General features: G+C 35.3%; 1 protein-coding gene across 4 annotated transcripts; it reads left to right on the top strand.

Moving 5' to 3' along the window:
* Positions 1-129: 129 nt before the first annotated feature.
* On the top strand, positions 130-27981 carry mafgb (v-maf avian musculoaponeurotic fibrosarcoma oncogene homolog Gb). Of its 4 annotated transcripts, none has more exons than XM_048200927.1 (4): positions 130-327; positions 24321-24388; positions 25884-26306; positions 27712-27981. In XM_048200927.1, exons 1-4 carry the CDS (start codon positions 159-161, stop codon positions 27793-27795), a joined length of 744 nt encoding a protein of 247 aa, XP_048056884.1. In that variant the 5' UTR covers positions 130-158; the 3' UTR covers positions 27796-27981. The 4 variants fall into 4 exon arrangements, with proteins under 4 accessions (XP_048056884.1, XP_048056885.1, XP_048056886.1 ...); XM_048200929.1 differs by lacking the exon at positions 130-327 and adding an exon at positions 1071-1656; XM_048200930.1 differs by lacking the exon at positions 130-327 and adding an exon at positions 1744-1768.
* The last annotated feature ends 2 nt before the right edge of the window (positions 27982-27983 follow it).

Below are 27983 nucleotides of genomic sequence, written 5' to 3'. Positions count from 1 at the left end.
GTTATGTTTAATGAGCTTTATTGTGTTTTACTTATTTATTATGTTTTATTAAATGTAGTAGACTGCATTTTTTGCTGTTTTAATTCTACTCTTTATGAGCGCTCATCATGCGCGTGTTCCTTTAAGAGTCGCGCTGCCGTTGCGTAGGTCCTTCATGAATGAAACCACGTGACCAAGCCAAATCATATGACGTCTGGCTTCAGCGCGAGAGAAAGAGGATCAACACGGTCTCAAATTCGCCGACAACAGCGTCAAACTCCCGCTGGATTCTTTTCGCTTCCACCAGACACCGTCATCTGCAGCTCCAGACGTTTCCCGACGCGTTCGGTGAGTGCGTCGATGCTGAATGTGTTTATAACGCGGACGAGAGTCGCTCGGCTCAGACCTGTTTTGCTGAGTGTGCACGACACTGTGTGTGTATGTGTTTGCGCGTGCGTGTGAGCGTATATGTCAGTTTCTTTTTTTAGTGCAGAACCATTTACAAATATATACAAACAAAATGAGGAATTAAATAAAGAATAACAGCACCAAAAAAAGTAGTGTTATTATTAATTCTAGTTATTTATATTAAAAATAATAATAAATAATAACAACAATATTCTATATTATTGTTATTATTAATAATAATAATTCTAAGTATTTAAATTAAAAAAATTGTCAAGGGACTAGAATAAAAGTTATGTATTTTGTATTTTAAGAAGTTTCATATATTCTATATCTCCGCTTTGCTTTTTAGTGTCTTTTTTTGCAGCATCACAGTATTATGCATTAATTCTGGTTTATTAAATTTGCCTATTTATAGTTATGAATATTCATAAATATTTAAATATGTAATTCATAACTATTATTCGGCAAGTTGTTCATAAATGGATTGTAAAAATATATTTTTTTTATTAAAAAAGCTATATCACCCAAAAATAACTTTTTTCCCCTTTCTTTCTTTTTATCACAACTACTGGTGATCTTTAGAACTATTTATAATCATGAATATATAATTTCCCGTTATATTTAACTACCCTATCTATGTATTTAGCTATACTAGCAAAAGGCTAAGAATAAAATGGTGTTAATATTACAATACTTTATTAATATGTGTGTTGTTTACTATATTATAACTATCAGTGTTCACATATGTTCATATGTGTGCGCGTCACATGACGCCGCCGCGCGCGTTGAGCGGGACGCGCGTTTTAAAGGGCTCGCCGTGCTGAATCATCACGATCGGGTCATTCCGCTTAAAACCCGCCACACACACTCTCTCTCTCTATCTCTCTTTCTCTCTCTCTCTCTCTCTCTCTCTCTCTCTCTCTCTCTCTCTCTCTCTCTCACACACACACACACACACACACACACACTGAGACATGATGACAGCGAACAGACAAAGGGCTCATCGATACACACCCTAATCTGTGATCAATCAGCTGCTCAGATCGGCTCTGATCGTCGCTTTCGATTTGAAACATTTGCAGAAATCAGCGGGATTCGGCTTGTGTTATATTTAGAGAAAGAGAGAGAGAGTGTGTGTGTGTCAGGCAGAGGTTACACAGCAACACAAACGCACGCGCGCGCGCACACGCGAATCTCTGGATCTGAATAATCGGAACCTGCTGGTTCATCAGAACCGTCTGCGCTGGACACAGATCGTCCGGGTTCGAGGTGCGTTATTCTTTCTCTCCAGACGTTTTTGTCTGTTTTACGCGAGACGAGGGAATTATTTCTACAGGTTTACACCCTTAGTAAAAGTGCTGTGGCGGTACTATAGTATCAGGTGTAGTACTTTTTGTTATATGCTTCTGATTCGTGTGTCATGGTATTTACTTGCCTACATTGACATCATTTCATGGGCATCTGTGTCGTTTCGAATCGTTAAGGTGCTTACGAGCCCTAGGTAGGGAACACATTAGGGTTCGAGACCACAGCGAACAAAAATGTATGTTCTTCATAACGTTTTGCTAACGGATATTTTTTTAATCCAAACCGTCGTTTTTTAAAAAAGGGTTTTAAACCGTTTTTTATTTAAAGCGCGGGAACATTCCCTTATATCATTTTCCAAACGTTGGGACGTTACTTTTGAAAGTTCTGAAACGTTCCCTGTTAGTTAAGACAATAAAACACATTTTGTTTTTTTATTTTCGCTAAAAGAAAGTACAAAAAGTACTTATAAAAATATACCATGTTACTGAATGATATATCACTGTTTTTGAATTGTACTTCAAAGAACACTATGGTATTATCGTTGTTTATCTTGACATAATGATTTAACGCCCCGTTTTATTCATGTTGTGAACGGGAAACTAGTTTTGTGGAGCATTTGTTGAATTCCGTTACCGCGCGCGCGCTCGGAATCATGATATCAGCGTGATTTCAAATCAGCGCTGCTGAAAATCATCATATCAGCGGTATTAATGGGCATTTGAGCGGATGAGGAAGATGCTGATTCATCAATCGCTGGTATTTGTTTGACGTGAGCCCGGGCACCGGGGCGTCATGGCAACACGGCACATCGGAGCGCGCGGAACCGGGTAGCTTTCGAGGCACGGAGAGAGAGCGCGTGCATCAATAACAGCAGCGCTGCGCGTTTCACTGATGTCTTTATCAGTTGCTTTTACACTTGTGTAGACACAAATGACAGCAAAATATAATTATATATAGCATGCACTTATTATGTGTCTTTTTTAGTAATGTTTACATTGCATTTTTACATTGATTCAGGGAAGATATGATTAGAATACACGCATATCTGCTGCTTGTACTTGTGTATTTGCTTTACAGGCTGTTTGCTGTTAAATCAGCTTTAGTGGTTTTGTACCATGGTAAAGTGATTTTTGCTCAACCTAGACAGCATTTCTGGGCATCAGTCCTGCTCAGCATCATCACAGATACTGACCTCATTGAGATTTTTAATAAAATTGCACATAGAAGATACATTTTTGTACATTTAGTTTAGTTTTAGTTTTGTACTTTTTAACTTTTTATATTTTGCTGTCAAATCTCTCTTTAAAAAATACTGGGTTAAAAACAACCCAAGTTGGATTGAAAATGGACAAACCCAGCGGTTGGGTTAAATGTTTGACCAACGTGCTGGACAGTTTTATTTAACCCAACTATTGTTTAAAAATGACTATATGACTGTCTTAAAATGAACCCAAAATAGGTTCAAAATCAGAAAAATCAGACACATAATTACTAGAGGCAACAATAATAATCAAAAGATGAACATTTATTAATAAGCAATTTAATAAATGTTTATTGTTTAATTAATATTCATTAAACATTCATATATTTAACATATCAATATGAATTTCCAACATATTGTGGGTTCATTTTAAGCAAACAATATAGTAATTTTTAAACAATAGTTTAAAAGCAGGTCAGGTCAAACATTTAACCCAATCGCTGAGTTTGTCCAACTTGTGTTTTTCAACCCGGCATTTTTTAGAGTGCTGTTTCTCACCATGAAAATATTAGCTGGCGTTAAACTACAAACAAACAAATACATTTTGATGTGGATATTCCTGTAGCTCAAACAGCAGTAGCAACGCAAGGTGATGGGTTCGAATCCCAGTGAAGTGCATGAACTGATACACCTTGAATGCAATGCAAGTCACTTTGGATAAAAGCATCTGCCAAATGCATGAATGTAAGTTTACATATCAATGGTGTCCAAAACTGCTATCATGTTTATATAGTATGTATTAAGTATTTGCATCTCAATCCAAAAGTTGCTACATGTCTAAAAAAGTTGTAGCACCATACTGGTGGTACCATTTTCTTTTGGTTAGTGAGATCCTTGTAACCATGTAAATCCATTTAGACCCTTTTAAGAGCCAGTTTACATCATTAACCGGAAATCTCCCAATAACAATTCCAGCTAATTGTGATATTCAGGCAATTAGAGTCTGAAGCTCTGTGGTAGAGAGGTGTAATCTGATCAGGACTGTACTTTAGGCTGAAGATTCACTCTTAATTGAGCGCTGACTGAAGCTTATGAGTGAAATCTGCTGATGGTTGAGAGCAAACGAGTGCATGATTGAAGTTGTGGTGAACAGGAGAGTTTTTTTTTTGTCTTTAAGGCATTCTCTGAAAGTGCTGAGACAACCAAAAAACAGTCTCTCGCTTGACAGATGGTGTTTGCGCTGGTTACTGGTGATCTTTGTGCTCTGAGAGCGAGCAAAAGACGTCGTAATGTGACATGGATGATGATGTCGGAAACAACTTGAGATGCGCCTGCCGCGGGTTAATCTTAAATAAAGGTGTAAAACGGTGTGAGCGGTTTTAAACGGTGTGATGAACGAGAGGAGGGCGGATTGCTGCACTTGCAACTTTTTAAAATGCGAGACTTGCATCACCAAAAGAAATGTGATCGTTTGCATTTACAGTAAGTGTTTTGCAACAGATTGCAATTTCTGTTCTTCCTCTTTTTTTTTTACAAACAGGTAGTTTTTCTCCTTTTTTTCTTTCTTCCCCCAGCAGAATACTCTTCCTCTTATTCAGAGCGATGCGGCTGCATTAGCAGTAAGTGTGTGTGTTTTAGAGAAGACTAAAGTCAGAGCTGTGTGTGTGTGTGTGTGTGTGTGTTCATATCAACCCCATTTGTGCCTGTTTGATTGCATCAGTTTCTCTGAACACATAATCTGTCCTGTTAGACTCTCTTATATCTTTAGGGTTTGCGGTACAGAAATGAGAATGAGGTGGAGAAGTGCACTTAACACTAGTGTTGTTATGATACCAAAATTGACTACCTGACTAAAATACTTCGATACCGATACTGAATTGATACCATGGCAAAAAAACTAAAACGGCAATTGAATATGACAGAACTTAAAATTCATTGTTTCAAATATCAATCTTGCTAATATTCTGAACAGGTTGTGATAGGGATGGTTGACATGACCAAAATCTTGTTTCATAATTTAATATTTTTTAAAAGGTCATTTTATAATCACAACGTAAAATTAAATAACTATTTTATCGCTGTTACTAAAGCAAATATACAATCAAACAATATTACACATTCTATAAGAAAGATACAAATGAAATAAATAGTGCTTTACACTTTTCAGGTAGGCTACAGTAGGTCTATTTAATAGTAGCAATAGTAAGTAAGATATTAAAGCTGCAGTGCGTAAAAGTTTTGCCTCTTTGTCGCCATCTCTGTTTGAAACCTGCAATTGCAGTTATCTGTGGAATTATCATCTTTACGTGGGTTGTGCCTCAGTGCGGATGAGTCTAATGTTTGCTGTCAGTCACCACATCGTGTGGATACTGTACTTCAGAATCACAGATTCTACGTCTTTATAGTATGACCAAAATAAGAATTTTTACCGGAAAATATCATCTGAACAAATCTGACACTTTTGTTCTGACCAACTGATAAAAAAAAAGCATTACAATAAACCGCGCTGTAATCGTGATTAAATCTAACGATCGCTTAGCTCGGATCACGCGCAAATTATTGTTCATGTTATCAACATCAGCATTGCGTTACCTGTAGATTTCAATTTCTGTAGCGATTCCACAGTCCGAAGTCTTTTGCTTTTGACTACGAGTGAATCTCCAGTTGTCACTGATGATTGTCATTTGGACCTTTCTGGATTATGATAATGATATGTTTAATTATTTCAGCTGCTGTGAGAAAAGGCTATAAATCATCCTCACATAATATAGCCTACTAGCTACGACTCCTCCTTTATGTAAACAGACGTGACATAATGGCACAAAGACGAACGGCTGTATACTCAAATTTCTCGCGGAAACCCACCAGTGCTGATTTTATTATAAAACATTATTGCAAGCTTACCGTTGTGAATCGGGCTAAGGTAATGAGATAGTTTTGAACATTGGCTGGTTATGTACTTGTTTAAATTGATTTTGGATAATTTTTCACCAAAAAAAAAAGTTACGGACTGCAGCTTTAAATAATATAATGTAAAAAAAAACTGCATAAATTAACTATACACTGATTCTTAAAGATATATATTTAAGTTATGCATTCAAGAATTGGGTGATTTTCTATTTTCTATTTTCTTTTGTTGTTTGATTTAACATTAATCACATAGACAGCAGCTGGTTTATTAGGCTACTGTCACTTTAAGACCTGCATGGACCCAGTACACTGGAACACATTTCCTTCTCAATTATTTTATTCACCAGTAAAGACTCCTGACCAGTGTTGCCAAGTCCACGGTTTTCTTTATCGCTGTTGCCGTTTTTAATGTCTGCAGGTTGATTCGAACCCAAATAACATGATATCTAGACCCTGGAATGCGAATTTAACCAGAGGAACGCTGCAGAAAATGTGGATTTTACCCCCCGGAATGTGATTTTTACTGGGGAATTTGCCTGTTCACACTGATATATGCCGTAAAAATTACAGTAATCAAAACAGATTTTTGTCATGTAAAAAAATAATAATAAAAGTAATAATAAAAAATGTCCCTTTTGATGTTGTTATACTTTCTTTTTTTTTACCTTAACACATTTTTTACTGTAAATGTACAGCATATATATATATATATACAATTTAGTAGGGCTGGGTAAAAAATATCGATTTCTCGATTTTAATCGATTCTCATTTTTACGAACCGATATCAATTCTTAAATCCCAAGAATCGATTAGTCTAGTCTGATTTCACTTGATGAATGAGCAGAATGTGTAGCGCCTCCCATCCAATAAATCGCAATAATCTTGTTACTTTTGATATGAAGCAAAGTCTCAGATTTCAAATGAATACCGTTTTGGCGCTGTTTAATGTGGCGTGACAGATCGCTTTAGCGCCTCAGTTAAAGAGAAGCATGTGATCATCCTCTCCTCCGCTTTAATACCAGTTACAGCGAAATAAACATGCATGAACATCTGAAGGTATGTTAAAATATACAGTACAACTTACTGAAATCCGTATCATGTCTCGTGTAATCGCTCAATCAGTGTTTCAACCTCGGAAAGACGTCAGCTTGTAAACAATGTCACGTAACGTCACGTTTACCTCAGAAAAACATATTCAGTGAGCATAAACTCATTAGTCAGCTAGAAAAGTGAACTCTAGAGAGCAGCATTTTTATGTGTAGTTTACAGCATTAGTTGATTTTTTTTTTTCCTCTAGAAAATTTGCCATGTACTGTAACTGAAATACTACATCCAAAATAATTGATATCGAATCGAATCGCAAGCATGTGAATAGTAATCAAATCGTATCGTGAAAATTGTCTCAATACCCAGCCCTACAATTTAGTAAAAAAACAACAGAAGGGAAAATATATGTAGTAAATCATAATTTAAATTTTATTTATTTATTTATTTATTTTTACAATTTTTTTATTTATTTGTTTTTACTTAACAGTCTATTTTGATTACTGTCATTTATTGGCATATATATATATATATATATATATATATATATATATAATAAAATCTTTCCTTTGCTAAAATTAGATCTGGACATGTTGTTGGGAGGTTTTGTGAGATTCGCCGCTTGTTTGCATCTCAACAGGAAGTCAGTTGCAGCTGGTCTGAATTTGTCCTATTTTGTCCAAACATCTTTAATTTATTAGAGAAGGATATTTTTAACAGGAAGTTGTCAGTGTGAGTGATGAGTGTTTGTGTCTGAGCTGGAGGACAGGTGTCCTTCAGAAAGTCTCTCTCTCTCTCCCTCTGTTCTTCTGTTTAATAAATATCTCTCGCTCAGGCTTATGAGGACAAATGAACATTGTTCAGTATTCAGTGCAGGAGATGAGCCTGAGATTTATTACCTTCTGTGGGGGAATCGGTGAGACACACACACACACACACACACAGCAGCAACAGTTGTTTGATGTTTGTGTTTGCTGTATGAATTCACACACATTAGCCTTGACGTGTGTGTGGAGGGTTGATGAAACTCCAGGAAAGATGTTGAGCTGCGTGTGTGTGTGCTGCATTAGCAGGTGCTGTAAAGAGTAAACACACACTCTCACACACACACACACTCAATGATCATTAACCCACTGCTGTGTGTGTGTTCATCTTTATGACTCTGTGTAATAGCGGTCATGCACAAACGGAGATGAAGGTTATTTGAGGTCATTGCGTGTGAGTCTACGCCCTCCACCACACAGAAAAGTTTTAACTGAGTTAATGTAAATAAAGAGGAAAAAGTGTGTGTTTTGGAGGAGGGTGTGTGTGTGTGTGTGTGTGTGTGTGTGTGTGTGTAGATCAATGGAGTCTATTTTTTTCATGGCCTCTTTGAGCAATGATGAAATACGCTGTAAGATACAGCTCAAGTATAGTAACGCAGCGCCTCAGAACAGTGGCATAGTTTTAAAGACAGATACCACGGGAATTACACGCAAACCACTGCAGTCCGAACATTAGAGAACGGGAACACGACAAGCACAAAACAAACTCCATTTGTTCATTTAGATGAAAATTTGAGAGGTGTTTGTGCTGCTAAACCTGCAGGTGTCAAGATTGTTTTTCGGTTGCAAACTGATTGTTTACTAGTCGAAAACTCAAATTCCTCCTTCAATGTGTGGGATTTTGTCACATGCATCTCTCAGCTTGAGGATGCCCTTTATGCCAATATGTGTTTATAATGGCTGTTTGTATTTTTATTAGGCAAAAATTATGCATTTAGATTATGCATAAACCTGCTGCCACGATGCATATTTGCATTATTTGGCTGCAAACTGGTTGTTTACTGATCAAAAGCCTGTAGATTTGCCTCCATGGGATTTTTTTTCACCTGTTTTATGGTCTAGTAGTTGAAAATGGTGCAATTTTTAATCTCTCAGATGCTGTGAGGATGTTTTCCATGCAATTATGAATTTTACAAATAAAGTTTTGAAAGATAATCATCAAAGCTTCTCATTCAACTGGAAACTTTTCTTGGAAACATATCTGCCGCAGTGAAGTATGGATATTCATAATGTCTCCTGGACTTGATGGCGTTCTCTCTCTGCCTGGATTCGATGTCTTCCAGTTGCATCATCCCGGCTGCGCTTTGCTGCAGTTTTTACCCGCAGTGTTGAAGTGTTGCTCGCTCTTGCAATCTCCACCCGCCCAAAATGAACCTCCGAACGAGTGAAATCGAGACAGAAAAGGAGAAAGCTCACTTCTTGTGAGATTTACCTTTTCGGGCAGGTGTGGCTTGTCTCTTTGTTGAGGTGTTTAATGTTTCTGTATTTTCTCTGAAGTGTATGCTGGTGTCTTTGAGGACTGTCATCAACTCTTTACACAAACACTCAAGAGGATGGAGGACGTGATGTCGAGAAGAAGCTGAGCCAAGTGTCCCGTTTTAAAAACATCATGATTTTGTTCCTCGCATGCTTCACAGCCGCTACGTTGAGTTATTAAACACACACAGTAGTTAGTGATTGTCTTCTTGGTTCTGTGTTTTCTGTCTCTCAGCTTGTTTGAATTTTATAAAACTTCCGCTCTTGAGTTTATGTCAGCGGCCCATAAAACCGTATGGTAAAATGTTGTGAAATTTGGCACAGAGATAGAGGACAGTCTGAACATTAACCTCAACAATTCTGGAGTCTCTAACGCAATCCCTCTAGCGCCACCAACTGGCATTACATAGTGATAAAAATCTCCATTAATGAAATTTTTTTGCAACCCCAGGGTCCAGTTTTGTTTTGTTTTTCACGTCATACTCTCTAAAAAAAAATATGTTGGCTCAACAAAAAATGTCTTGAGTTATGACAACTTTGAATGAATTTACGTTCAACCAACAAGCTATATTGACTTAGAGGAATTTGTAGCATAAACACAAATTTTTAAGTTGATTGTAGGCCTGGAATAAATTAATCTTATCTGTTTGTTCAAATCAACCGCTGTAACTTATTTAGCATGTACAAGTAAGATATTACATTACAATTTAATTATTTATTACACTTGCCTTATTTGTAAGTGTTACCGATATTTATTTTTTTATGTAAGAAAATATGATAACATATATAAATATTTTAATTTGAAATGATTAGAGATGCACCGATATATCGGCCAATAATCGGTAATGACCGATAGTCAGGGCTGATGTATCCCGTCAATCAAAAGAGGGCCGGAAAATGCACTGAATTTGTGCTTTGTGTAAAGAAAATGCTAAGAAACCAGTTTAATATTCAATATTAATAGTAATTATATGAATTAATAACATTCAGAAAGTTGAGAAACATTAATTTAATCTTCAGAATTTAGTTAATGTGTGTTAATATTAATTTGAGTAATGTGTTTGTTTATAACTGATACCAGTTATTCTGAAACAAGTTGATGAAATGGAGAGAGTAATGTTTTCATTTGGATTTCTTTCAAAATATAATGAATAATTATTAATTATAATTAAATTATCATTAATTTTAAAGAAGGTATAAAAGGTAGAACCCCCAAAACTATCGATATCGTTATCAGTATCGACAGATATCACTCTGAATAATCATTTATCGGTATCGATTCAGAAATTTAGTATGGGCGCATCTCTAGAAATTATGCTTCCTTTAACAAATATACTTATAATATTATTATTTTCTCAAAGGGAGCATCATTTCAACCAACGAAATAGATCAAATAAATCAAGAATAATAAACTAATATACAATCAGTCTAAATAAAATATATATTTCTTGTTTATTTTGTTAAATAAATGCAAAGAATAGTTATATTTAATGACAGATTTTAGCATAATTTGTAGCATAAACGAGTTTTAGCCCTGGAACCAATTAATCTTATTTCAGTTCAAATCAACAGCTTTCATAGCACATGCTAATACAACTTATTTAACATGTATATTTAATGAACAAATAAGATATTACTTGGCATTATTGCTTATAGTGTTTACCTTCATGTATCTACTCTTCAGCACAGTGGTAACCACTAAAACTTTTTTAAATGTCAAACATAAAAGCATTAAACACTAACAGGTCTTTCCTATTACTAAAAACAAATAAATTAAGACTTAATTTCAACATTTATTCTCCTTTTCCAGTCCTATATGCAAAGCATGCTGGGAGCATGCTGTCTAATTTCTGAAGTTATCAACGCAATTTCATTAAGTTACTACAACCTAATTTAAAAAAAAAAGCCAGTTAATGCAGATATTTGAGTTTAAATTACAGACAATATTAAGTTGATGTAATAATCAACATTATTATGTCAACAACAACAAAAAAAAATCTTAAAAAAAAACAATAAATTAGAATTTTTAACTTGCAACGATGCATTTATTTAAGTTGTGGTAACAGGTCCCCTGAATTACTTTTTAGAGTGTATTTTACTACTTTTTAATCTGTTCTCTGTTTGGCATAGTGTTGAATTATAAACAAACAAATAATTCCCAGTGCGTATGTGAGTGCGTATGTCTGTTTTTAAGAGGTGTGTTTAACCGCAGATATCTGTCATCTGTGAAAGTCGTTGAAAAGATGCAACAGTCACATGACTGTTTTCTCGTGTCTCATTCGAGCGTTGGTCCGATTCATGGAGACCTGCTGCATCTCGACAAACATTCGCTCTTTCTTCCTCTGCATGCGATATTTATGTGTTGGCGTGTCTGTGTTTGTGCTGACCTGCGACAGAGCAGGAGGGGGAAATAAGATTTAGTTAACTTATCTGCGTGTGCCTCGGAGAACCAAATTAACCCACGAGTCTCTCTGCTGGAAAAAGCCCTTACTATAAAAAACAGGCCTTCCTGACGGAGCAGTTTTTCTGCTGCGGTGAGGAGATTTCTCTCACACACTACCTGAGACGGGGAGCGTTTCTCTCCTCCAGCGCCTCACCATCATTCTCTCGTCTTTCACTCGTCTAATTGCACCTTTGAGTTTTCCTGTCGCTCTCACGCTGATGCTTTTACTTTCCTTTCAGCCTCTTGTAGTTTCTTGTTTTCTTTGTGTGTCTTGTTCAAGAGACTCACGGCTCTGATATTTGTGCCTCAAGTAGATGAAATGTCTTGGAAAGTGAAGACATTTTACTGGTTCTCAGTAGTTAAAAAGGCATGTTTTTATTTAAATCCAGCATTTTGCACGTGCTTCTGTGATGGATAGGGTTTTTTTTTCAGATCAATCCCTTAAATAAAAGTATGTGTTTACTAGTACAAATCAAGACGCCTTCTGTGTTGCACAAGAGCGTTTACACAGGATTAACAACACTAAAACTGGATGAACTTCTAGGAAAGGCCCACACAAACCTTTACTCACCTGTGAATCTGTTTCCTTGAATCTAAGACTGGTGTGTCAGTCATGTGACCACACTCTCACATTCCTGCATACGACGATCCATGGCTGTCCAGACCCGAACATTAACATCAACCTTCATACAGAAGTAGGTCAGAGAGACGGAGACCCACTTTCTGATCAACCATCATGTGCTGCTGCGAGCCACTGGCTAATCTTTATGTATACTGACACGCACGTAAACGCATATTTTTCACATACATTCTCCATATTTTTCAGCCTTTTGATGAGATTAGATTTTTAAGTAACACTTTACAATAAGGTATTATTTGTTAACGACATCGGTTAACATGAAATAACAATGATAAATAACTCATAATCTTAGTTAATGTTCATTTTAACATTTACTAGTACATTTTCAAAATCAAAATTTGAATGTTAATATTATTTAATGGACATGAAATGATAAATACTTTTAACATATATATTGCTTATTGTAAGCGGACATTATTTGTAAGCGTTACAGATTTTTATTTTATTTATTTAATTGATTTATATGTGTTTATTATATTTTATACAAGAAAATATGATAATATATAAAATATTTTAAGTTGATTTATTGATCATTTATTATTCTTGTTTAACATTTTTAATCTATTTTGTCGTTTGAAATTATGCTTTCTTTAACAAATTTGCTTATTTTCTCAAATGGAGCATCATTTCAAGCAATGAAATAGAATCAAATAAATCAAGAATAATAAACTAATATATAATGCCCCTTTTCACAAGATGCAATATAAGTCTCTTGAGTCTCCAGAATGTGTCTGTGAAGTTTCAGCTCAAAATACCCCACAGATCAATTATTATACATATATATTTATTATTTATTATAGCTTGGCAAATTTGCCCCTATTTGGGTGTGAGCAAAAACATGCCGTTTTTGTGTGTGTCCCTTTAAATGCAAATGAGCTGCTGCTCCCCCCCCTTTCCAGAAGAGGGCGGAGCTTTAACAGCTCAACAACAACAAAGCTGGAGAATCTCACGCAGCCAAAATGAGGATCATCAATAACTTTTATTATGGCGATAAAACTGGTACACCGTTGTCGCTTGCAAAAACAAAATGACGGCGCCATGGGTGGAAACCTGCAGATTAAGGGGTGGTAATATTATAATAAGATCACCTTCCTACGTCACAAGTGGAGCGAATTCTGAGCGGCTTGTTTTTTCACATGCTTACCAAAACAAAGTTGCTGGGTTGTCCTTTTTTACGTTTTTTTAGGTTGGTAGATGCACCGGGGAACCAATTATAGCACTTAAACACAAAAAAAGTCAGATTTTCATGATATGTCCCCTTTAAAATATATATATTTCTTGTTTATTTTGCTAAATAAATGCAAAGAATAGTGATATTTAATGACAGATTTTAGGAATCTTAATGTCTAAAACATAAAATCATGATGATATTCTGATATACAGTCAGTATTCTCTGTCTCGGCTGGAGTCTGCGCAGGTTTGACGTCTGCGAGCTGCTGAAGGTCTTGCAGCAGAACTTTTTCTAATTGCAGGTTTTCTTGTGTCGTCTGCTGCTGAGTTCAGTTCTTTTCCTCCCCTTCGCTCGACCCCAATCCCGCCGCTCTCCGCTAAGCTTCACAAAATGTGTTGAGGAGGCAGTTTTGACCTAGAGCTTCCCAACAACCCCCAGCGCTCACTCTCTTTCCTCACTGCTTTCTTCATCTGTTCTTCATTCTCTCACTTACACAGTTTTACGAGTTTTGCTTCTGTGGTTGTTTTTGACTGAAGTTTGTCGAACTGCAGATGATTAAATATCCTGTACTGGCATTAGAGGTGGGTGATACACTGGTAGACAGGATTAAATTTGTCAACAGGTTATCATCTCTATCGCAGTTATGCTCATGTGACGTTGCTGTGCTGTGTGGTCATGAACGCTTATCATTTGCATGCGTTATAAAGCACTGCGGTTTAAAAACAAGTGATTGAAGAGCAGTAAGCAGCGAAAGACGACTAATTTAGGTATATGCACACGCTGTCTGAGAGACTGTTTCTGACGTGCGCACATGAGCCGCTGCTCATCGAGCGCTTGAGTACTGAACTGAGTTCTTTTTGCCGCCTAATTCGGCTTGAATGGTTAAATACACATACTTGTATCAAAATGACTGTCTTTGCAAGTAAACGCATTAATTTATGTCTTAAGTGAACGTAAACAGTTGAGAAAGAAAGTGCACACGTATATTGGATCTGTGCAGTCGGTCTTAAAGTGACAGCAGCCTAATAAACCTGCTGTCGTTTGTCATTAATGTTAATCAAACAACAAAAAAGAGAATCTCTCACTGCTTTTTTTTTTGTCTGAATCACTTTTGTAACTTAATCACTTTTTAATTTACATACTATGGAAGCTTGTTTCTGCCACTGAATAAAAAATAAAAGATAATTGTGACCTTTTATCTCACAATTTCAACTTTTTTGCGCAATATCTTTTTCTCAGAATTGCATGATATAAAGTCACATTTGCGAGTTATATAGTCAAAATTGAGTGATATAAACAATTATGAGCTATAAAGTCAGAATTGAGTTATAAGGTCAGAATTGTGTGACAAAGTCGCAATTGTGAGTTATAAAGTCAGAATTGAGTTATAAAGTCAAAATTGAGTTATAAAGTCAGAATTATGTGATATAAAGTCAGAATTGAGTTATGAAGTCAGAACTGAGTTATAAAGTCAAAATTGAGTTATAAAGTCAGAATTGAGTTATAAAGTCAAAATTGAGTTATAAAGTCAGAATTATGTGATATAAAGTCGCAATTGCGAGTTATAAAGTCAGAATTGAGTTATAAAGTCAGAATTGAGTTATAAAGTCAAAATTGAGTTATAAGGTCAGAATTGAGTTATAAAGTCAGAATTGTGTGACAAAGTCGCAATTGTGTGATATAAAGTCAGAATTGAATTATAAAGTCAGAATTGAGTTATAAAGTCAAAATTGAGTTATAAGGTCAGAATTGAGTTATAAAGTCAGAATTGAGTTATAAAGTCAAAATTGAGTTATAAAGTCAGAATTGAGTTATAAAGTCAAAATTGAGTTATAAAGTCAGAATTATGTGATATAAAGTCGCAATTGCGAGTTATAAAGTCAGAATTGAGTTATAAAGTCAAAATTGAGTTATAAGGTCAGAATTGAGTTATAAAGTCAGAATTGAGTTATAAAGTCAGAATTGAGTTATAAAGTCAGAATTGAGTTATAAAGTCAGAATTGTGTGATATAAAGTCGCAATTGCGAGTTATAAAGTCAGAATTGAGTTATAAAGTCAAAATTGAGTTATAAGGTCAGAATTGAGTTATAAAGTCAGAATTGTGTGACAAAGTCGCAATTGTGTGATATAAAGTCAGAATTGAATTATAAAGTCAGAATTGAGTTATAAAGTCAGAATTGAGTTATAAGGTCAGAATTGAGTTATAAAGTCAGAATTGCGTGATATAAAGTCAAAATTGAGTTATAAAGTCAGAATTGTGTGACAAAGTCGCAATTGTGTGATATAAAGTCAGAATTGAATTATAAAGTCACAATTGAGTTATAAAGGCAAAATTGAGTTATAAGGTCAGAATTGAGTTATAAAGTCAGAATTGCGTGATATAAAGTCAAAATTGAGTTATAAGGTCAGAATTGAGTTATAAAGTCAGAATTGCGTGATATAAAGTCAAAATTGAGTTATAAAGTCAGAATTGTGTGACAAAGTCGCAATTGTGTGATATAAAGTCAGAATTGAATTATAAAGTCACAATTGAGTTATAAAGGCAAAATTGAGTTATAAGGTCAGAATTGAGTTATAAAGTCAGAATTGCGTGATATAAACTCAAAATTGAGTTATAAAGTCAAAATTGAGTTATAAGGTCAGAATTGAGTTATAAAGTCAGAATTGTGTGACAAAGTCGCAATTGTGTGATATAAAGTCAGAATTGAATTATAAAGTCAGAATTGAGTTATAAAGTCAGAATTGAGTTATAAAGTCAGAATTTAGTTATAAAGTCAAAATTGAGTTATAAAGTCAGAATTGAGTTATAAAGTCAGAATTGTGTGACAAAGTCGCAATTGTGTGATATAAAGTCAGAATTGAATTATAAAGTCACAATTGAGTTATAAAGGCAAAATTGAGTTATAAGGTCAGAATTGAGTTATAAAGTCAGAATTGTGTGATATAAAGTCAGAATTGAGTTATAAAGTTAAAATTGAGTTATAAAGTCAGAATTGTGATATAAACAATTGTGAGTTATAAAATTAGAATTGTGTGATATAAAAAGTCGCAATTTCTTTTATTTATTTTTATTCTGTGGTGGAAACAAGCTTCCATAACAAACACAAACATATATATATATATATATATATATATATATATATATATATATATATATATATATATATATATATATATATATATATATAAACATATATTTTACAGTATGTATATTTTTGTGAGGAGATCTGTTTTTTGTACAGAGGACAGAAAAGTTTATATGAAGCAAAATGCACAAACTGATGTAGTATAGATGAAGACTTACAGCGTGCATGTGTGATCGAGCTGTTCTGATCCTGAAACCTTTTCTCTGTCTCGTTTGTGATATCTTTGGGTCAGTGAGGAAGAATCCCTCATTACCACGGCAACAGCAGCCCTCCTCATCTTCACACACACACACAGAGGACAGCGTAAGTCCTTTATCAGAGTTAATGTGTTTTGTGCGTCCAGCAGCGGGTGTCCTTCTCCTCTCAGATGAATATTAAACAGACTGTGTGTGTCATTATATTAACCTGTGTGTCCTCTGAGGAACTTCTGTGATTGTGATCAGACGCCCTTCATCTGTCTGAGACATCAGCACTTCACAAACACACACATGTGAATGATGCCGTCATGTAAAGCTGGTCACTAACTTTATATATGAAGTGCAACATTAAACAGGATTATTCTTAAAACTGCAAGTGTAATAGTCTGATCCTCTCTGACGTCAGTAAATGAAAACTCAAAGCTCTTCAGATCACCAAATTAAACGTTTGGTTTAACTTGAAGGAATTATTACAACAATATGTTGTTACTGTAATTATATTATAATATGTACTTAACAAAGTAGTAGTAATAATACAATTTAAATTATTATTTAAGAACAACTACAACAAATATTTATTATTTTAAGCTATATCATGCAATCATATCATGCTTTTTCATCCATTATACAGTAAAATTCACAGTAGGCTTTATTTGACAAAATTAATGTAAATAATTGGTAAATTAATGTACATTAATTGTTATTTTCCTTTGATTACATTCTAAAAAAATCTAATAAATTGTTGAAGTTTTATGAATTCATTTGATTTAATATGAATTAAATTAAATTGCATTCAATTTAATTAAAATGCAATCCAGAAAAACTTAACTGGGGGGGAAAAAAATTGAATTTGGGAAAATTCAAACTGATTTCGTAAGGCACAAAGATTGATTAAATTTTGAAGTTTTATGAAGTCGGTTTGAATTTTTCCCAAATTCCATTTTTTTTTTTTTTTTTTTCAAGTTTTTCTGGAATGCATTTTAATTAAATTGTAGTCATTAGAATCATATTAAATCAAATTAATTCATAAAACTTCAACAATTTATTCGATTTTTTTTTTTTTTTTTTTTTTTTTTTTTAGAATGTAATCAAAGGAAAATAACAATTAATGTACATTATTTTACCAATTATTTACATTAAATTTTGTCAAATAAAGCCTACTGTGAATTTTACTGTATAAATAAATTACAACATGGATGACAAATCTCATGATTTTAGTGACTACAGTTTAATTAAAAAACAATCCAGAAAAAATTAAATAGGAAAAATGGAATAACAATATGAAATCAATTTGAAAGTTTTATGAGTTCAACTGATTTGATTATGATTTTTTTCATGACTAAAACTTAATTGAAATGGAATCCAGAAAAATTTAAATAGGAAAAAATAGAATTTGGGACAAAAATAAAACTGATTCTACTATATTAATTGCTGCAGCTCGTTCATCTACTACTACTATTTTTCTATTCTATTCATTTTTCAATTCAATAATGTAAAACACAGTTTATTGCAATGGTTCAGTGTTCTCAGAGTAACTTTTAAGTTTATTTCGGACGTTGCCTGTATGTCAATTTCTAAAGAAAATCTGAAGCTCTTTAAACATTCTGATGCTTCCTCCCCGATGAGCACATGTGGGTTTGGTGGGAGGGGAAACACAAGCTCCGCCCACTCGTATTCTCTCTGATAAGAGTTACTGTGTGTGTTTGCACTGTAAGTCATGGCAGGCGTCCTTCAGTCTTATTAGAGTGTGTGTGTGAGAGAGTCATGTAGCTTCCCCTGCTGATGTTGTGACTTCCTTTGATGTGATTCTATTCATAACTTCAGGATTCATGACGGGGTCAGAGGAGCCACTATCTGTCTCTCTCTCTCTCTCTGTCTGTCTTCACACCATGGGAGCCGTCTGTCTGTGTCATCACTAACACGAGGATTCTCTCCGAATCCACTTCCAGGAAAACACACACACACATTAGGGATGGGTCAGGATGGTTAACTAGTCACTTAGCCAGGTCATCATGGGGTTTATTTATTTTTAGTCTAATTACTTAAATAATGAAGCCTAATTATGCAGGGCTTGCTTAAGAACGATCGATGTGTTGTTCAGAAAAGCCACTGACTAGGTGATTTTAACGGTGTGTTTTGCATTTACACACAATGCATTAGTTTCTGTTGTGCAGCACAGAAAATTAAAAAATGATTTGGTGTAAATTAATTATTTTCCTTTGATTACTTTTTAGATGGTTAAATAAATTATTGCTTTATTTATTCAATTGATTTGATATGATTTTGATTACTAGATTTGAATTAAAACAGTAATTAAAAAATAATTGGGAAAATTAAAACCAACTTCATAAGACACAAAGATTGATTACATTTTGAAGTTTTAGGAATTCAGTTGACTTGATGTGATTTTGATGACTAAAATTGATGGGGGTTGAGGGAATTATTTCAAAAATAATGATTCAGATTAAATTAAAAACAATGATTTTGGTATAAATTGTTTTCTTTTAATTACTTTTTAGAAGGTTGAATACATTATTTCTTTATGAATTCAATTGATTTGATATGGTTTTGATGACTAGATTTGAATTAAAATGGAATTCCAGAAAAATTTAGTTGGGAAAATTTGTGAAAATTAAAACCGACTTCATAAGATACAAAGATTGATGTTTTAGGAAATCAACTGATTTGATATGATTTTGCTGTCTAGAATTCAATTAAAACGCAATCCAGAAAAAAAGTAATTGGGGGAAAAAAATGGAATTTGGACAAATTAAAACTATTTCATAAGGTACAACATTTTTTGAAGTTTTATTTAATTCAGTTGATTTGATGTAATTTTGATAACTAGATTTGAATTAAAATTAAATCCAGAAAAATTTGGTTGGGAAAAAAATGTAATTTGGGAAATTCAAGGTGACTTCATAAAGTTTTGTGAATTCAGTTGATTTGATGTCTAGAATTGATGACAAAAAAAATTAATTTGGGGAAAACATGGAATTTGAGAAAATTAAAACTATTTCATAAGGCACAAAAATTTTGAAGTTTGATTTAATTCAGCTGATTTGATATGATTTTGATGACTAAAATGTAATTAAAATGGAATCCAGAAAATTTTAAATTGGAAAAAATGGAATTTGATTGATCAAGCATATTTAAAGGGTCATGAAACCCTAAAACACTTTTTTTTCAGATGTTAACAGTACAGGTTGCACATCAATGTAAACAAATATAGCACTGATTTGCATGATTGTTGTTAGTTGTCTCTAATGATAAGATTTTTGTGAGTTTGTTGTCGCATTAATGTATTTTTAAAATGCATTAATGTGCTCCCAACTGTTTTTTCTCAGCTCGTATTTTACTATTCGTGTGTCTGTATAATGAGTGTGTGGCAGGTCTGTGTTTTATTGGTTGTTTTCTCCCCTCTTGCCACCTTCCACAGCTTCACACACCCATTTCTTGAGTCTTTTTTTGAATCGGCGTTGTGAATGACCAGTGCTGAAATGAGGGGTTTTGTGATATTTTAAGAAAAAAACAATTCTTTGAGTCGAATATTAATTGAGCAAGTTTTTCTGCTGCTTTTTTTAATTTCCTGCGTTGTGATGTTCATTTCTGATTCAGGATCAGGTGAACTGCTGTGTTTAGGAATGTGCAGAATCACGCTCACTGTATCCCATGATGTCGCTGTACGGCGGGAACAACGACAACCCTTCATTACACTGAGGGAGTGCCTCAATGGGAGTCATTGTAGACGTGTGTGTGTGTGAGATTTTTCTGATTATTCTGATGTATGAATGATGTAAAAACACAGATGATGGTGTGAGGACTGGTTTTGATTTGTGATGAAAAAGATCATTACAGTTAATTCAGTATTCATGATAAACTAACATCGTCTTGTGATTTAGAGGCATGACAGCGTTACGACAGATATTTTGCTAACACTTTACAATAAGGTTCCATTATTAAACATTAGTTAACTACACTAGTAAACAAGAACGAACAGCAAACAATACTTCTACAGCATTTGTTAATATTAGTTTTACCATATTTACGAATGTACTACCTATCTGTTAACACTAGTTAATGCACTGTGAACATGGAGAACAAACAATGAAGAATTGGATTTTTATTAAATAAAATTTACAAAGATTAATTAATGCTGTAAAAAATATTTAATGTTAACTTGTTCCTACCTTATTGTGCAGTGTTATCACTCTCTCAGTGAATCGGTTCAAAACATACACTAAAAAATGCTGGGTTAAAAACAACCCAAATTGGGTTTTAACCCACGGATTTGGGGTGTTTTAACCCACTGATTTGGGGTGTTTTAACCCGCCGATTGGGGTGTTTTAACCCACTGATTGGGGTGTTTTAACCTGCCGATTTGGGGTGTTTTAACCCACTGATTTGGGGTGTTTTAACCTGCCAATTTGGGGTGTTTTAACCCGCCGATTGGGGTGTTTTAACCCACTGATTTGGGGTGTTTTAACCCACTGATTTGGGGTGTTTTAACCCACTGATTTGGGGTGTTTTAACCCGCCGATTGGGGTGTTTTAACCCACTGATTGGGGTGTTTTAACCTGCCGATTTGGGGTGTTTTAACCCACTGATTTGGGGTGTTTTAACCTGCCAATTTGGGGTGTTTTAACCCGCCATTTGGGGTGTTTTAACCCACTGATTTGGGGTGTTTTAACCCACTGATTTGGGGTGTTTTAACCCGCCGATTGGGGTGTTTTAACCCGCCGATTGGGGTGTTTTAACCCACTGATTTGGGGTGTTTTAACCCACTGATTTGGGGTGTTTTAACCTGCCGATTGGGGTGTTTTAACCCACTGATTTGGGGTGTTTTAACCCACCGATTTGGGGTGTTTTAACCCACTGATTTGGGGTGTTTTAACCCATGGATTGGGGTGTTTTAACCCATGGATTGGGGTGTTTTAACCCACGGATTTGGGGTGTTTTAACCCACGGATTTGGGGTGTTTTAACCCACTGATTTGGGGTGTTTTAACCCGCCGATTGGGGTGTTTTAATCCAGCGATTGGGGTGTTTTAACCCACGGATTGGGGTGTTTTAACCTGCCAATTGGGGTGTTTTAACCCACTGATTTGGGGTGTTTTAACCCACGGATTTGGGGTGTTTTAACCCACTGATTTGGGGTGTTTTAACCCACTGATTTGGGGTGTTTTAACCTGCCGATTGGGGTGTTTTAACCCATGGATTGGGGTGTTTTAACCCACGGATTTGGGGTGTTTTAACCTGCCGATTGGGGTGTTTTAACCCATGGATTGGGGTGTTTTAACCCACGGATTTGGGGTGTTTTAACCCACGGATTTGGGGTGTTTTAACCCACTGATTTGGGGTGTTTTAACCCGCCGATTGGGGTGTTTTAATCCAGCGATTGGGGTGTTTTAACCCACGGATTGGGGTGTTTTAACCTGCCAATTGGGGTGTTTTAACCCACTGATTTGGGGTGTTTTAACCCACGGATTTGGGGTGTTTTAACCCACTGATTTGGGGTGTTTTAACCCACTGATTTGGGGTGTTTTAACCTGCCGATTGGGGTGTTTTAACCCACTGATTTGGGGTGTTTTAACCCACTGATTTGGGGTGTTTTAACCTGCCAATTGGGGTGTTTTAACCCACTGATTTGGGGTGTTTTAACCCACGGATTTGGGGTGTTTTAACCCACTGATTTGGGGTGTTTTAACCCACTGATTTGGGGTGTTTTAACCCATGGATTGGGGTGTTTTAACCCATGGATTGGGGTGTTTTAACCCACGGATTTGGGGTGTTTTAACCCACGGATTTGGGGTGTTTTAACCCACTGATTTGGGGTGTTTTAACCCGCCGATTGGGGTGTTTTAATCCAGCGATTGGGGTGTTTTAACCCACGGATTGGGGTGTTTTAACCTGCCAATTGGGGTGTTTTAACCCACTGATTTGGGGTGTTTTAACCCACGGATTTGGGGTGTTTTAACCCACTGATTTGGGGTGTTTTAACCCACTGATTTGGGGTGTTTTAACCTGCCGATTGGGGTGTTTTAACCCACTGATTTGGGGTGTTTTAACCCACCGATTTGGGGTGTTTTAACCCACTGATTTGGGGTGTTTTAACCCATGGATTGGGGTGTTTTAACCCATGGATTGGGGTGTTTTAACCCACGGATTTGGGGTGTTTTAACCCACTGATTTGGGGTGTTTTAACCCACTGATTTGGGGTGTTTTAACCCGCCGATTGGGGTGTTTTAATCCAGCGATTGGGGTGTTTTAACCCACGGATTGGGGTGTTTTAACCTGCCAATTGGGGTGTTTTAACCCACTGATTTGGGGTGTTTTAACCCACGGATTTGGGGTGTTTTAACCCACTGATTTGGGGTGTTTTAACCCACTGATTTGGGGTGTTTTAACCCACTGATTTGGGGTGTTTTAACCTACGGATTGGGGTGTTTTAACCTGCCAATTGGGGTGTTTTAACCCACTGATTTGGGGTGTTTTAACCTACGGATTGGGGTGTTTTAACCTGCCAATTGGGGTGTTTTAACCCACGGATTTGGGGTGTTTTAACCCACGGATTTGGGGTGTTTTAACCCACCGATTTGGGGTGTTTTAACCCACTGATTTGGGCAATTTTAACCCCCCCATTTGGGGTGTTTTAACCCACCGATTTGGGGTGTTTTAATCCAGCGAATAACATTTATTTAACTGCTTATTAATAATGTTCTGTTTTTGATTATTATTGTTGCCTCTAGTAATTATGTGTCATATTTTGAGTTCAATTTAAGCCAGACATATAGTAATTTTTAAACAATAGTTGGGTTAAAAAAATGTCCAGAAAACAACGCAATAGTTGGGTTTGTCCAATTTCAACCCATCTTGGGTTGTTTTTAACCCAGCATTTTAGTGTAGATTCAGTGAATCATTAAATGGTTTGTAATTTTTTTTAATAATTACCTAAATATTGAGAAATATATTGAATATGAATATCATTGCATTGGAAATGGATTGTAAAATTATGATTTTTTTTTTCTCCCCAAAACACTCTGTTTTTAATTAGACAACTATAACGCAGTTAGTGTGCGTTGACTGCAGTGTTCGATTGGTTTGTTCATCGTTTGATTCAGACGGTGATTGTAGTTCATTTGGGTTTGGGTTTTTTGGAAGGGATCCCGTTTTCCTCTGTCTGTCTGCTCGCCCTTCACCGGCGGCTGGTAATCCCCTGGACCGTGGCCCAAAACACACTTCCTTATCATTGCTTCTCCTTCCTCTTATTGGCTGCAGCGAGACTCGAATGCAGAGAAGGTGTTGTAGAACATTAAGCTCCCAACCGCCAGAACCACAGAGGAAGTCTGAAACAGGAAGCCGTGGGTTCAAAGTTATCACTTTCACTAGTCCAGTTTGTTTTTTTCAGAGAAAGGTGCCTGGTTCCTTTCACACGTGGCAGGAGATATCAAAACTCTTTTGCTTTCACTTGCTGTTTCTCATCATAAGCATCATCCTTGAAGTCATACGCAGCTCTATTCCATAATTAAACTTCACATGTTGATACCCAGTTCTTATACATGTTTGTTTTGTAGATCTGCGTGGCTTGGCAGCGGTTCCTCGTGGCATGACGACCACTAACAAAGGAAACAAGGCCTTGAAGGTGAGCGGTCTGATTTCTCATGTTCCTGTTGTTAATGATCAGTCTGTCATCGTTTACTCCCTCATCCTGAATGTTCATGCTGCTCTTGTCAATACAATAAAAGTGGATGATGAATTTGACTGAAAAACACTAAAAAATCATCATAACAGTATTGAACATTCTTTTAAATTAATCATGAGGTGGAGTAAATGATGACGGCTTTTATATGAATTTCCATTAATTAGGGCCCTATGAATTCAGTCTTATTTTTCCCAAATTTTCTTTTTTTATTTTTTATGGAGTTTAATTGAAGTTTAATTAAACTTTAATAATCAAAAAGCATGTCTAATCAATTGAGTTAATACAACTTTAGCAATTTAATCATTTATTAAAATTTTAACAATAGTTTTATTTTTTTCCAGAAATTGTTTTGTCTGTTTTATTTTAATGATTTTAATTACATTTTAATAATCAAAAAGCATGTCTAATTACATTTTTTAAAATATATGAATATATAATATTTATCAGATTATATATTTGAATATACGAATCAAATGATTAAATATGTAATTTTAAACTATTTTTTTAATCAATTTAATAATTTATAAAAATTTACAAAAACTTCTGTATTGTCTGTTTTAATTTTTCTGCATTACATTTTAATGGTCTAATTAAATTTTGATAATCAATTAAAAATTTTAAATATATATTTTATTAGATTATATAAAATATTTAATAATAAATATATAAAATTGGAATAAATTTGTTTGTTTTTTTAGCAATTCAATAATTTATTAAAATTTTAACAATCATAGTTTTATTTTATTTTTTACAGAAATTCTGTATTGTCTGTTTAAATGTTTCTGCATTACATTTTAATGGTCTAATTTAATTTTGATAATTAAAAAGCATATCTAATTAATATTTTTAAATATATTTATTAGATTATATAAAATATTTGGTAGAGTATATATTTAATTATATAATCAGATTAAATTTGTAAATATATATTTTTAAATAATTAATAATTTATTAAAATCTGAACAATAATAGTTTATTTTTTCCAGAAATTCTGTATTTCTGTTTTCATTTTTCTGCATTACATTTTAATGGTTTAATTAGATTTTGATAAAAAAAAAGTTAAATTAAATTTTTAAAAAAACTTTAGCAATGTAATAATATTTTTTTATTTTAATTTAGTAATTTATTATTTTTCTGTGTTTATTTAACAAATACATTATCAAAAACGCTGGTGTGAATTCATAAAACTTTAACAATTTAATTATTATATTATGAAAATTGAACAATTCCTTTCAGTTTTCGGCAAACAAAGTGCTGTATGAGAGATTTAATGTTTAAATTAAAACATAGATGAATAATTAAAAATACTGCTATAATAAATCTTATTATTATGACTTTGATAAGTACATTAAAAACCATAAAAAATAATATATTTCTGTTAAACCATACCATTTTATTTCTTCCCTTTAAATTTTCCCATTCTTCCATCTTTCAGGTGAAGAGGGAGCCCGGCGAAAACGGGACGAGTCTGACGGACGATGAGCTGGTGTCCATGTCGGTCCGTGAGCTCAACCAGCACCTGCGCGGCCTGTCCAAAGAAGAGATCCTGCAGCTGAAGCAGCGCCGGCGGACGCTGAAGAACCGCGGCTACGCCGCCAGCTGCCGCGTCAAGCGCGTCACCCAGAAGGAGGAGCTGGAGAGGCAGAAGGCGGAGCTGCAGCAGGAAGTGGAGAAGCTGGCTTCGGAGAACGCCAGTATGAAAGTGGAGCTGGACGCGCTGCGCTCCAAATACGAGGCTCTGCAGAGCTTCGCCAGAACTGTGGCCCGAGGGCCCGTGGCCCCCGTTTCTAACGCGGCCGCACCCGTGTCCCACCGCGGGCACTTGGCCTCCGTCATCGGGCCCCTCGTTCCCGGCAAGGTGGGAGCCACCAGTGTTATCACGATAGTTAAATCGAAAACCGACGCGAGGTCTTAGTACCGCACGCAGAAGAAGGGTTGGTCAGTGCATGAGGGTTTAGGTGCGGGACGCTCGTCGCTCTCTTCTCGATTTCACAGCGCTTTTGGGGAAGAAAACAGACTGATGACAAAACCCTTCAGTTTTTGCTGCAATGCTCTCTAATGTGGCTTTTTCTGGGTTACAAAAGAAGGAAAGCACATCTAGGACGGTTTATTCACTTGGGCTTCCAAAAACGATCTCCAAATTACATAACTAAAATCTAAAAACATGCAGCCAAATTTTCCTGGTGGATGTGTTTAATATTGCTGTGAGATTTGTAATTTTGTACAAATATTGGCGACTTCGTATTGTGTTTTTCACATGGGGTCCAAGTGTTTTATTGATATGTGATCATTCAGTGTTTGTGTTATTGGAAATGTTGTACTTTTTATACAGCGTTGTGTTTTTTGTTCTCTTTGGATATGCTGTTTCGCCATTTTTCCGTCCTTTTGTTTACGGACTGCAGGCACAAAACACTTTAAACCGTTCAGACTTCCAAACTCTTCCACCGTCTGTATGTTTTGCCGTGGAACTGAAGGAGAGAGAATCAGCCAATGAGAAACTCCCTTTACCTGAGCCTAATTTATGCACTGACCAATCACTGACGGGCAGGAGGAGTGGAGGCGGAGTCAAATCAGCTGATGTTGTTCATATGGTAGCTATCAGAATAATCTGCCACCAGTTTATGTGCTCCAGTCGTCTGTTTCAAGACAGGAGATCATCTTTATCGGCAAGGCAATAACATGTTTATGTTGTGCAATGTTAAATTTTGAGGTTTTGTTTGCTTTGTGTAACCTTCTCTTGTCATTTGGTTATGGTGAATTGCTTCATGTTGTGTAACCTTCAGAGTGAAGGTTATAATGTCTTTCGTTGTTTGTAGATCCAGAGAGGTTGTTTTTTTTTTTTCCCCACTAAAAACGAGAATGAAATATGGCGAACAAAAAAACAAGTTTCTGTTTTTGAAAGACTGACTGAAAGACATAAACTGGTGAAATCTCACAAGCTTTACCATAACTTTGTTGCTGTGACATTGCGTAACGTATTCTAAAAATCTTTGTCTATATGGTGGAGTCTTGAATTTTATAAAAAAAAAAAGAACAGAGTATCTTGCATTATTTATAAAACATTTAAAAAAAGAATTATAAAGTTGTTTGATAGCTCTCTTTTTTGCAATTGTACCAAAAGTGGCTTAACTATTGAAGTCAATAGCTTTTTCTAGTGACTAGGCGCGTAAAACTGTGGACTAGCGCGTGTGGTGTGATTTGTACTGGTGAGGTGGCGGTGTTGTTTACGATGTGGATGTGATGCTCTTATCTTCTGATTTCAGCCCAACGCAGGCGATGAGCGCCGGTTACCCAGAATCCCTGCGATTGTTTGTGTGCGACTGAAAGTTTGTGTGTTCCATGTTTAAGTGGACGGGACACAAACGAAGGAGGGGAAGCGGCCGTATCGCCTGCGTTTGAGTCCTTTTTATGTGACGTGTGATTTTTATATATTTTTGGTGTAATACGTTTCTATGGTATATTTGTTGTTGTTTTTTTTCTTCTTTTTTTTCTGTTGTTTTCTTTAAATGCCAGGGAAGTGACTCCTTTTAAATGC

This window comes from Megalobrama amblycephala, linkage group LG8, assembly GCF_018812025.1.
Source record: "Megalobrama amblycephala isolate DHTTF-2021 linkage group LG8, ASM1881202v1, whole genome shotgun sequence".
Classification (NCBI taxonomy): domain Eukaryota; kingdom Metazoa; phylum Chordata; class Actinopteri; order Cypriniformes; family Xenocyprididae; genus Megalobrama; species Megalobrama amblycephala.
The sequence above is the reverse complement of the archived record's forward strand: the minus strand, read 5'-3'. Positions and strand labels throughout refer to the sequence as shown.

What these genes read in the sequence shown, in the direction of transcription:
- mafgb (XM_048200927.1), top strand. Translation starts at nt 159, where the DNA reads ATGAAACCACGTGACCAAGCCAAATCATATGACGTCTGGCTTCAGCGC. An exon ending in GACGTTTCCCGACGCGTTCG is followed by an intron (nt 328 to 24,320) that starts GTGAGTGCGTCG and finishes TTTGTTTTGTAG; the next exon opens with ATCTGCGTGGCTTGGCAGCG. An exon ending in AAGGAAACAAGGCCTTGAAG is followed by an intron (nt 24,389 to 25,883) that starts GTGAGCGGTCTG and finishes TCCATCTTTCAG; the next exon opens with GTGAAGAGGGAGCCCGGCGA.